At 38.0% G+C, this 12,251-nt stretch overlaps 1 protein-coding gene across 1 annotated transcript in view; it reads right to left on the reverse strand.

The window, feature by feature from the left end:
- The window catches only part of CSNK1G3 (casein kinase 1 gamma 3), a 157,676-nt gene that overhangs the window by 73,409 nt on the left and 72,016 nt on the right, over positions 1 to 12,251 (reverse strand). Inside the window, exon 4 of the mRNA XM_007942225.1 lies at positions 1,149 to 1,297. Within this exon, the coding sequence (XP_007940416.1) occupies positions 1,149 to 1,297 (149 nt within the window). The remainder of the gene's footprint in view (positions 1 to 1,148; positions 1,298 to 12,251) is intronic.

A 12,251-nucleotide genomic window follows, 5' to 3' on the forward strand; every position in this document is an offset into this window, starting at 1 on the left:
ACTTTTTTTCAGGTATTAAATGCTTAAAAGTATCTTGAAACTATTAAATTTTAGATTCAAATAATAATATAGCACATTTTTATTAGCTATTTTACAGATTCTTGAATAATGTTCAATGTAAAAACCTCAATAGAACATTAGGAATGAAAAAATAAAATCACTTAATTTAGTAACAACCATGATTAACAATGTAATGTACCAATAAAGTCACAAGGGCAATTTTAGTTTCTTTGTTTAATAATAAATTTTGTATCCTATATTCTATGATAGAATAGAAAAAAAGTATCTTATACGTCTCACTTGACAAGGTATTATGAGCATTGTCCAGCTCATAACATTCTTTTAATACACACTTTCTAATGGCATATTATTTTATGATTATTCACAACTGTTGTTGTTGTTGTTCTTATGGGCCATGGAGTCAGACCCGACTCATAGCGACCCCTCCTTGGGTTTCCGAGGCAGTATCACTACGGAAATAGATTGCCCAGCCTTCCTTCCGAGGAGTGGCTGGTGGGTTTTTACTGCCAGCCTTCTGGTTAGCAGTCAAGTGGCTTAGGCACTATGCTACCAGAGCTCCTTCTGCAAACTAATCCTGTTAATTCTGGACATTTGAGTTTTCCCTCATTTTTACTATAAACATATTGGACTAAAATATTTTTTGAGTATACCTGAATATTTCCATAGGATGTGGAAGTGGGAAAGTGGAATTGATAAGACACAAGGATCTCTCTATATTGTTTTATCACAGACTCTATGAAATTTAAATAATTTATTAAGACTCTCTCATTAGTTTGTTTCTCTTCTCCCGAGACCATTAACATGGACTCCTAATCTTGAATTCATGTTTCAGAAGCATCTCTTTCCAAGTAATCATCTTCTACATCAAAAAAGGGCTGGAAACCATTCTCAAACTGAGACTTATCTTATAGAAATAAGTTATTAATTCTTTCAGTTAAATAAAGTACATCTAGATTCAGCTGTTTTAAGTTATATGCATCCTAAAAGACAACATATGAAAAGCAGAATATTTTTACTATGTCAAATGATCTGTAAGGAATGTCACAAAACTTTAAACTTAATACACATTTATAACTAAATGATTATGCAATCATTCTAACAACTACAAAACACTCTGCTTTACTTACCAGTTGTATAGCTATCATGAGAACTGTTTTAAGAGAAAATGTCCTGTCACACAAGTCAAATAAGTCTTCCAAACTAGGTCCAAGCAGTTCCAGCACCATAGCATTGTATTTACCACAAGGGCCAAAATAGTAAACTTGAGGTATACCATCTAGAAGAAAAGAAAAAGTCATTTAAAAATTTCATCAATTTAAATACCAAATTAATTTTTCTTCCTAGAAAAATATATAGTTTTAAGACTATAGTTTCAAGAACTGCAGTAGTATGTTTACTTATTTCATACACAAAACCTTCCCTAACCAAACCTCTCCCTATATAACTTAGGCTAGATGTTTTCACTGTATTCTGGGCTGCCCTTCTACCACAGCATTCACTGAACATCATTATATCAATGTTTTGTTGTTTGTCTCTACTTTCTCACTACAGAAAGGCACCAGGCTTCTTAATTTCTGTATTTCCATGGCCTGAACAAAAGCTTAGCACATCAGAAAGGTCCCATTTTTACCGAACAAGGAGTCAACTGCTATGTTCAATAAGCTTGTGCCTTACCCTTGATTGTGGGCAAGAGTCACAGGACACTGCTCACCTAATTAGGTTAATGCTACATGGTAAAGGTGTTATAATTAAGGTCTCTAACAGGTGACTGTGAGTTATTTAAAAGAGAGAAGATCCTATTGGCCTGATCTAATCAGATGAGCCCTTTAAAAAGGTCTAGAGATCAGAGACAGTCAACGCATTAGATGTGCTCTCCTGTTGGCCTAAAAGAAGCAAAGAGCCATGTTGTGGAGAGGGTCAAATGCCAGAGAATCAGTGGACAATAACTTAAGGCTTTAGGCCCACAGTTGTGAAAAACTGCACTCTACCAACAACCAGTAAAAGCTTAAAAAAGGTCTCCAAGCTTCAGATAACATCAAAGTCCTAGCTCAATACCTTGATTTTAGCAGATGTCATATTATACTGGGAAAATCTGATGCAAAAGATCTCTTACAAGTATTAAGAAGCTAAGATGTCACTTTGAAGACTAAGATGTTCCTAACCCAAGCCATGATATTTTCGATCGCCTCATATACATGTGAAAGCTGGACAATGAATAAGGAAAACTGAAGAATTATTGATGCCTTTGAGTTGTGGTGTTGCCAAAGAATACTGGAAATTCCATGGACTGCCAGAAAAACAAACAAATCTGTCCTGAAAGAAGTATACCCGGAATGCTCCTTGGAAGCGAGAATGATCAGCCATTGTTCTCACATACTTTAATCATGTTGTCAGAAGGGACCATTTCCTGAAGAAGGATATCATGCTTAGAAAAGTAATGGGTCGGCAAAAAAGGGGGAAGACTCTCAAGATGGACTGACAACATGGTTGCCACAATGGGCTCAAGCATAAGAGAGATTGTGAAGGTGCTGCAGGATCAAGCAGTGTTTCATTCTGTTGTACGAGGGGTTGCTACGAGTCAGAGGTACCCAACAACAACAACATTCTTCCTTTTAAATACTTAATGGACACTTGATAAGGTGTCCTTATCTGCACCTGATATCTAGCAATTTAATGAAGGAGGTAAAGTGAACCCTTTTGTCTTAGCTGTCTCGTGCTGCTATAACAGAAATATCGCAAGTGGATGGCTTTAACAAACAAATTTATTCTTTCACCATTGAGGAGGCTAGAACTCTGAATTCAGAGCGCCAGCTCTAGGAGAAGGCTTTCTCTATCTATTGGCTCTGAGGGAAGGTCCTTGTCTCCTTTCAACATCCATGGGCTTGGCACCCTCTGGGGATCTCCATGTGTCCTAGCATCAACTTTCCTCTGGGTCTAGGAGGTTCACAGCACAGGGATCCTGCATCCAAAGGACACAGTCCATGCCTGACTCTTCTTGCCTGGTGATAATAAGGTCCATCTGATCTCTGCTCCCTTGTTTAATCCTTTTTATATCACATAGGAGACTGACTCAAGATACAACCTAATCCTTTAGACTACGTTTGGCCTCATTAACACAATTGATTCTAATCCTTCCTCATTAGCATCACAGAGGTGAGGATTACAACACACAAGATAATTACATCAGATCACAAAATAGAAGACAATAATCATTGCCTAGCCAAGTTGACTGGAGCTCTGGTGGCGTAGTGCCTAAGGCATTTGACTGCTAATTAGAAGGATGGCAGTTCAAACCCACCAGCCACTCCTTGGAATGACGGCTGGCCAATCTACTTCCATAGAGATATTGCCTTGGAAACCAAGAAGGGGTCACTATGAGTTGGATTTGACTCAATAGCAGTAAGTTAGGTTTTTTTTTGTTTTAGCCAAGTTGACACATTTATGGGGGGGGGGGACACAATTCAATCCATAACACTTTCCAGTAACAATACCAGAATACAAAATATCTTTAAGTGGCAAATGGAACAAATTGCTTTAAACATTTAGTAAAAATGTATTATATTTGGCAGTGAAATAGGAGAATCATAAAACATCCATGAGTAGAAGATGATATTTAAGCTGGGCTTTAAAAACTTAGGATTCTGAAGGTTAATATGGGTCAAGTAAGCAAATTCCAAACATGGAGAAACAGCAGGACCAAAGGGAGAGACGAACAAAGCATATTAGAGAATAATCAGCAATCCAGTTTGGATAAAACACAGGGTGCTAGAAAGTTTGCTTGATACCAGATGTTGCAAACTTGTATGTCAAGTTTGCATGGCAAGGCACTAGATAGATAGAAAGGAGCTACTGAATGGATATAAGTAAATATTATGAAAGGAATTACACTTTAATGTAATTACTCTAAGACATAATGTATACTGTAGATTAAAGGCAGAAATAAAAAAAAATAACAAGATTGCAATAATTTAGAGGTAGGTAGGACTTCCATTAAAAGAGTAACAGTAAAAGGAAAAAAAAAGATCAAACACAGCATGTAAAATATCTACCAATATCTATAAGCAGAAAGCACACATTAATGTTTGGGAAGGCAATGAAAATAAAAACACACACTATTTGTTGTTAGGAGCTCTGGTAGCATAGTGCCTAAGGCACTTGACTGCTCACCAGAAGGCTGGCGGTTCAAACCCACCAGCCACTCCTCGGAAGGAAGGTTGGGCAATCCTACTTCCGTAGTGATACTGCCTCAGAAACCCAAGGAGGGGTCGCTATGAGTCGGGGCCGACTCAACAGCAAAACAACAACAACAACAACATTTGTTGTTAGAATATTTTTGTAAATTAGCTCTATAAATGTCTATTTGGAGTGAGGATGTTATACATACAAAATACATGTAGCAAACTCCTGAATAACCTAAGTGATACTTTTTTAAATTCTTAAGTGAGTCTATCATCTGTCAGTCTGTGGTACTGTGCTGCATGTTGCTGTGAGGCTGAAGGCTATGCCACCAGTATTTCATGGTGGACAGGGTTCAGGGAGCTTCAAGACTAAGACAGAATTGGAAGAACAAAGGGGCTATCCAATTCTCAAAGTATTGGCTAGTGAATACCTTAGGAACAGCAGTGAAATGTTATCTGATATATTACTGGAAACCTTTATGAATAGCCCTGAAACACTCATTGTCTAATACAATGCAAGACCACCAGCCCCTCAGATGAGAAGGCACTCAAATTACGAGTAGGAAAGATCTGCCTCCTCAAAGGAGAGTCGATCTTAGTAAAGAAGATGGAGTAAAGCTTTCAGGACCTCCATTTGCTATGCGGCACAATTCAAAATGGGAAGAAACAGCTGCAAACATCCATTAATGATCACAACATGAAATGTACAAAATATGAATCTAGGAAAATTGGAAGTTACCAAAAATGAAATTGAATGCATAAAGGAAAATATCCTAGTAAAAAGAGAGCCTAAAGACTGGGAAAAAAATATTTGGCAATGACATATCTGACAAGGGACTTATCTCTAGAATTTATAGAAAACTCCAATACCTCAACAGCAAAAAGACAGTTGAAAAAAAAAATCAGTTGCAAAATGGGCAGAAGACATGAATAGACACTTCACCAAAGAGGATATTCGATGGCCAACAAACTCATGAAGAAATGTTCACGCTCATTAGCCATTAGAGAGATGCATATCAAAACAACGAGATCATCTTGCCCCCGCACTAATAGCAAAGTTCAACAAGACAGAAAATAACAAATCCTGGCAAGGATGTGGAGAGATTGGGACTCTCATACACTGCCAGTGGGAGTGTTAAATGATATAATCACTATGGAAATCAGTATGGCGATTCCTGAAAAAGTTGGAATTAGAAATATCATTTGATCCAGCAATCCCATTGTTGTTGTTGCTTTTGTTATGTGCCGTCAAGTCTCACATTACTTAGGTATATATCCTAAAGAAGTGAGAGGCAGGATAAAAACATATATACGGTTGGGCAATCCTACTTCCGTAGTGATACTGCCTCGGAAACCCAAGGAGGGGTCACTATGAGTCGGGGCCGACTCGACGGCACATAACAATAACATAACGCAGACCCATGTTCATCATAGGACTATTTACAACAGCAAAAAGATGGAAACAACCTATGTGCCCATCCACAGAAGAATGGATAACTAAACAATGGTACATAACACACAATGGAATACTATTCAACACTAAAGAATGTAAAATATCACATAACGTGTATAAACTTGTAGGACATTATGGTGAGTGAAGTAAGTGAATCACAGGAAAAATACTGTAACTAGTTTATTATTGTAAAAAGTTAAGGAAAGGTTTATATATGGAAGGAAACTTTCTTTGTCGGTTACCAAGGGTGGGAGGGGAGGAAACACTGCTGCACAGGTAGAGACAATTATTGATCTGGGTGAAGGGAAGGCCAGTGTACTAAAAGGGAGTGATCAACATGGTGGCACTGACAAAGGCGAAGACATAGAAAGGTATATGGGAGGTACAGACAACAAAGATGAATCCTTTTGCATGCAGAGTACTGCGTTGTCAGTGATGGCAAGCATTTATCTACAGGTGAATAGACAGATGGACAGGCTAAACAGTCAGGTATGTCTAGGCAGGAAGTAGAGTGCCCACGACCACGTATAGAGTTAGCAGACAATGTTTCCACATGTGTATTTGTATATGCTTTAAGGATGTTCAGGTATATTGTAGAGCTGACAAGGGGCAAGGCTGCAGTGGCTTCTTGGCTACAGCCAGCTATCTGGAAGGAGTGAGTCACTGGACCTATCAGCTAAGGACCATGGTCACAAGGGATATCAAGCTCAATTGGCATAACACATTACACAAAAACATTGTTCTACATCCTACTTTGGTGAGTCTTAAAAGCTTACAAGTGGTCATCTACATGCAATGATCGGTCTCTCCTCATCCAGAGCAAAGAAGAGTGAAGAAAACCAAAGATTCATGGAAACAATTAGTCTAAGGGACTGGCAGACCATGCGATCCTCAGCCTATATGACCATGAGACCAGAAGAACTAGATGGTGCCCAGCTACCACTGTCAACCATTTGGAGGGGAATTGGTGCAGGAGATCCTGGATAGAACAGGAGAACAATGTGGAACAAAACTCAAAATCATTAAACAAAAAAAAGAGAGAGAAAAAAAAAAGAGAGAGAAGAAAAAAAGACAAGGTTTGCTGGTCTGATAGAACTCAGTGAGACTCCTGAGACTATGGCCCCTACCTACCCTTCAGGTCTTGAATTGAACTCACTTCTGTGGTTTCCAGCCAAGCAATGCACAGGCATATGGAATGAACATTTACATCAGGTTGATACACAACCTGGAGTGATCAATCCTGGGCGAACAAAAGGGCAGTATTTGCACAGGGAGACAGCTGGGGGTGGGGGGGATCCATGGGAGGGAAGGTCACAGGGAAAAGGTAACTGTGGGAAGAGAGCTGTTACATTCGGGGGAATTGCAGTCAATGTCATGAGACAAAATGTGTATGAACTGCTGTACGGAAAATTAATTTCCTCTGTAAACTTTCACCCAAATCACAATGAAAATTTTTTAAAAAACCTAAAACAAACAAACTAAAAAAAAAAAAAAGGAATGATATCCTAGACATTAGTAAGCAGAAATAGACTGGTTGTGGCCATTTTGAATCAGACAACCATATGATCTACTATGCTGAAGATGATAAATTGAAGAGGAACGATGTGGCATTCATTATCACAAAACGTTTCAAGATTTATCCTGAAGCACAATGCCGTCAGTGATAGGATAATAACCATATGTGTACAAGGAAGACCAGTTAATATTACTATTATTCAAATTTATACAGCAACCACCAAAGCCAAAGATGAGGAAATTGAAGATTTTTACCAACTTCTGCAGTCTGATATTGATCCAATACACAATCAAGATGTATTGATTATTACCGGTGATTGCAATGCCAAACTTGGAAACAAGGAAGGATCACTGGTAGTTGAAAAATAGGACCTTATTGGTAGAAATGACACCGGAGATCCCGTGACAGAATTTTGCAAGACCAAGGACTTCTTCACTGCAAAAACTTTTTCAACAACGTAAGTACTGGCTATACACAAGTGGGTATCACTAGATGGAATATACAGGAATCAGACAGACTACATTTGCATAAAGAGGTGATGGTGAAGCTCAGTATCTTCAACCAAAACAAAGACTAGGAGCTGATTGTGGAACAGATCATCCATTACTCACAGGCAAGTTCAAGTTAAAGCTGACAACAATTCAAACAAGTTCACAAGAGCTAAAATGACCTTGATTATATCCCAATTGACTTTAGAGACCATTTGAAGAATAGATTTGACATCCTGAACACCAATGACCAAAAACCAGACAAACTGTGGGATGACATCAAGATGACTATACATGAAGAAAGTCAGAGATCATTAAAAAAACATGAAAGAAGAAAAAATCAAACTGGATGTCATAAGAGACTACAACTTGCTCTTGAACAATGAGTAGCTAAAGCAAATGGAAGAAATGACAAGATAAAAGAGCTGAAAAGAAGATTTCAAAGAGAAATTTGAGAAGACAAAGTCATTTGTAATGTGCAAACACCTGGAGTTAGAAAACTGATAGGGAAGAAAATGCTCAGCATTTCTCAAACTGAAAGAACTGAAGAAAAAAATCAAGCCTCAAGTTGCATTACTGAAAGGTTCTATGGGCAAAGTACTGAATGATGCAGAAAACATCAAAAGAAGATGGAAGGAATATATAGAAAGTCACTGTAACAAAAAGATTTGGTCAATGTTCATCTATTTCAGGAGGTGGCATATGATCTAGAAGCAATGGTACAGAAGGAAGAAGTTGAAGCAGCACTGAAGAAACTGGTGAAAAACAAGGCTCTAGGAATTGACAGAACACTCACTGAATGTTTCAACAAACAGATATTGCGCCGGAAGCACTTACTCATCTATGCCAAGAAATTTGGAAGACAGCTATTTGGCCAACTGACTGGAAGAGATCCATATTTATACCCATTCCAAAAAAAGGTGATCCAAGAGAATGGGGAAATTATCAAATAATATCATTAATATCACATGCAAGTAAAATTTTTCTGAAGATAATTCAAAAATGGTTGCAGCAGTACATTGACAGTGAACTTCCAGAAATGCGACCTGGACTCAGAGGGTATGTAGAATGAGGGATATCACTGCTGATGATAGATGGATCCTGGCTGAAAGCAAAGAATACCAAAAAAATGTTTATTTGTACTTTGTTGACTACGCAAAAGTACTGACCGTGTAGATTATAACAATTATGGGTAATACTGAGAAGAATGCGTACTCCAGGACACTTAATTGTGCTCATGAGGAACCTGTAGAAGGTTGGCATTTGAACAGAACAAGGGGACACTGCATGGTTTACAATCAGGGAGGCAGTGCATTGGGGTTGTATCCTTTCATCATACTTATTCAATCAGTATGCTAAGTAAATAATCCAAGAAACTGGACTTTATGAAGAAGTACACAGAATAAGGATTAGAGAAAGACTTTGTTAACAATTTGTGATATGCAGATAACACAACCTTGCTTGCTGAAAGGTGAAAATGATTTGAAGCACTTACTGTTGAAAATTAAAGACTACAGTCTGCAGTATGGATTACACCTAAACATCAAGCACACAAAAATCCTCACAACTAGACCAAGAAGCAGCATCACAATAAATGGAGAAAAGATTGAAGTTGTCAACAATTTCCTATTACTTGGTTCCACAATCAAAATCAATGGAAGCAGCAGTCAAGAAATGAGATCTTATAGTGTACTGGGCAAATCTACTACAAAAGACATCTTAAAGTGCTGAAGAGTAAAGATGTCTCTTTGAAAAACTAGGGTGCGCCTAACCCAAGCCATGGTAGTTTCAATAGCCTTATATGTGTGTGAAAGCTGGACAATGAATAAGGAAGACCAAAGAAGAGTTGATGCTTGTAAGCTGTGGTGCTGTGAAGAGTGCTAAAGTACCATGGATTACCAGAAGAACTAACGAATCTGTCCTGGAAGAAGTGCAACCTGAATGGTCCTTAGAAGCGAGAATGGCCAGATGTTGTCTCATCCGCTTTGGTCATGTTGTCAGAAGGGATCACTCCCTGGAGAAGGTTATCATGCTTGGTAAAGTAAAGAGTCAGCAGAAAAAGGGAAGGCCAACAAATGAGATGGATTGACACAGTTGCTACAATGATAGGCTCAAGTATGGCAAGGATTGTGAGGTTGCCACAGGACCAAACAATGTTTTGTTCTGTTGTACATAGGGTCGCAATGAGTCAAAACCAACTTGATGGCACCTAACAACAAGTGACTATATTAACCTCACAACACTTGATTTTCTTCATAATGACATACCTCCCTAGTCTAACTAAATGCCAATTGCAATCTTCTAAACAATACATAGAAACAACTCTAAGGCATTTACAGAACTTATTACCCAATACTCTACAACATCAAAGAAATCTTCAGAGTGATGAGAATTTTTTTCTTTTGTACATTTGTTTCTTTTTTTTAGATTTGAGTTGGTGCTACTATCAAAAACAAAGAGCAGAAAGAAAAACATGCAATTGCTAGCCTTATACAATCTACTATAGAAAAACATACCTTTAATGACATTTTTGTTGTCAGGTGCTGTCAAGTGAAGTTCCAATTCATAGCAAACCTATGTACAACAAAACACAACACTGCCTAGTCCAGTGCCATCAACACAACCTGCTATGTTTGAGCCCTCTGTAGCAGCCACTGCGTCAAATCATCTCACAGAGGATCTTCCTATTTTTCACTAAGGTTACCTGATTATATCAATGGTCAATCAAAACTCAAAGTAGAAGTAAATTTATGTATAACTTTTAAAATACATATATTTATTTAATTCATTTATAATTTATGATGGCTTCTAAAAGTCATTTCTGTCAAACCCAAAGCAGAAACTATTTTGTCACCTTTGAGAGAAGTTATGATGGATGTTTTTAGCTAATCAATACAAAGAATAGCACATAGCTGTTAAATTCCAAAGATTAGTATCAAAATGATGCTTTGCTTAATACTTTCTACAGTCAGTAGCTAACCTGAGTTCAAATTTATATTGTGTTACCTTTTTAATCACAAACTCAGAAGAAACTTATTTTCCCAAGTATAGGAATATAGTGGTTTATTACATACATCCCAAAATGCTGCTTCACCCATGTAGAGGCAATATAATTAGAACACATATTAAGTTACAGAGGCTTCTAAGAACAAACCAGAAATACAGATCTGGCTCTGTGACAGTAATTAATGTTAATATAACTAACAATGTGTTCTTTAAGCAGAGTCACATTTCCATATGCAAACATGATTTGTTTTCCTAGAGTTAATTTAAATGCAAGAGGTTTTACAGCAAAACATACTTTACAAATAAAAAGTTTCATTAATTGTTAAATATAACAGTGTACTATGTTTAAATCAATTTCATCTGTATTTCAAAGGACAGAGTGACTCCACCTGCTAAAAGGGTTGCCTATTGTTCTACATCCTACTTTGGTGAGGAGCAACTAGAGTCTTAAAAGCTTACAATCTAGATGCAACAATCGGTTTCTCTGCATCTGGAATAAAGAAGAATGAAGAAAACAAAAGACACATGGAAACAACTAGCACAAGGGAAGAGTGGACCATAGAAACCTCAGCCTATATGACCATGAGAGCAGAAGAACTAGATGGTGCCTGGCTACCCCTGTCAACCACTTAGAAAGGGATCAAAATAGGAGATCCTGGACAAAGTGGGGAAAAAATGTGGAACAATATTCAAAATTATAAAAATAAAGAACAGGCTTGCTGGTCATATAGAGACTGGTGAAACCCCAGAGACCAAGCCTCCTAGTCACCCTTCAGGCCTGGAATTGAACTCACTCCCGTGGCTTCCAGCCAAACAATAAACAGGCATATAAGGCAAACATTTATATCAGGTAGCTACACTCCTTACAACACTCAACCATAGGAGATCAGAAGCATACTAATTGCACAGGGAGCAAGCCCAGAGGACAGAAATGCATAGGAAAGAAGGACACTTGTTGTTGAGGAGCTCTGGTAGCATAGTGCCTAAGCCACTTGACTGCTAACCAGAAGGCTGGCAGTTCAAACCCACCAGCCACTCCTCAGAAGGAAGGTTGGGCCATCTACTTCCATAGTGATACCACCTCGGCAACCCAAGGACAGGTCACTATGAGTCGGGTCTGACTCGATGGCACATAACAACAACAACATACATATGTGGAAGGAGAACATTTTCACAAATGTGCAAAAACATATACAAATATACACCTAAAACATTCAGTGAGTCCGCATTCTATAGTGACTAGCACTGCAATGCAGTCATCAGTTACTGGCTGATGGACTCTCAGGGATTGTTCTTAATTCAGGCTATTTGTCTAACTGCTCTTACCATAAGATAAAACTACTCTGTGTAAAACATTTAAATCATTTAACACAACAGATACTTTCCTAAAATATACATTAGTTTGTGCATTAGTTTATTATATCAAAACAAATTATATTTGCCAATTAAATTATCTTCCCTTCAGTTAGAAGGAGCTAATAGTAAGAGTAAGGAGCTCTGGTAGCATAGTGGCTAAAGCACTTGACTGCTAACCAGAAGGCTGGCGGTTCAAACCCACCAGCCACTCCTCGGAAGGAAGGTTGGGCAAT

This window comes from Orycteropus afer, unplaced genomic scaffold (genome assembly GCF_000298275.1).
Source record: "Orycteropus afer afer isolate SDZICR_OR568_19922 unplaced genomic scaffold, OryAfe1.0 scaffold00086, whole genome shotgun sequence".
Lineage (NCBI taxonomy): Eukaryota > Metazoa > Chordata > Mammalia > Tubulidentata > Orycteropodidae > Orycteropus > Orycteropus afer.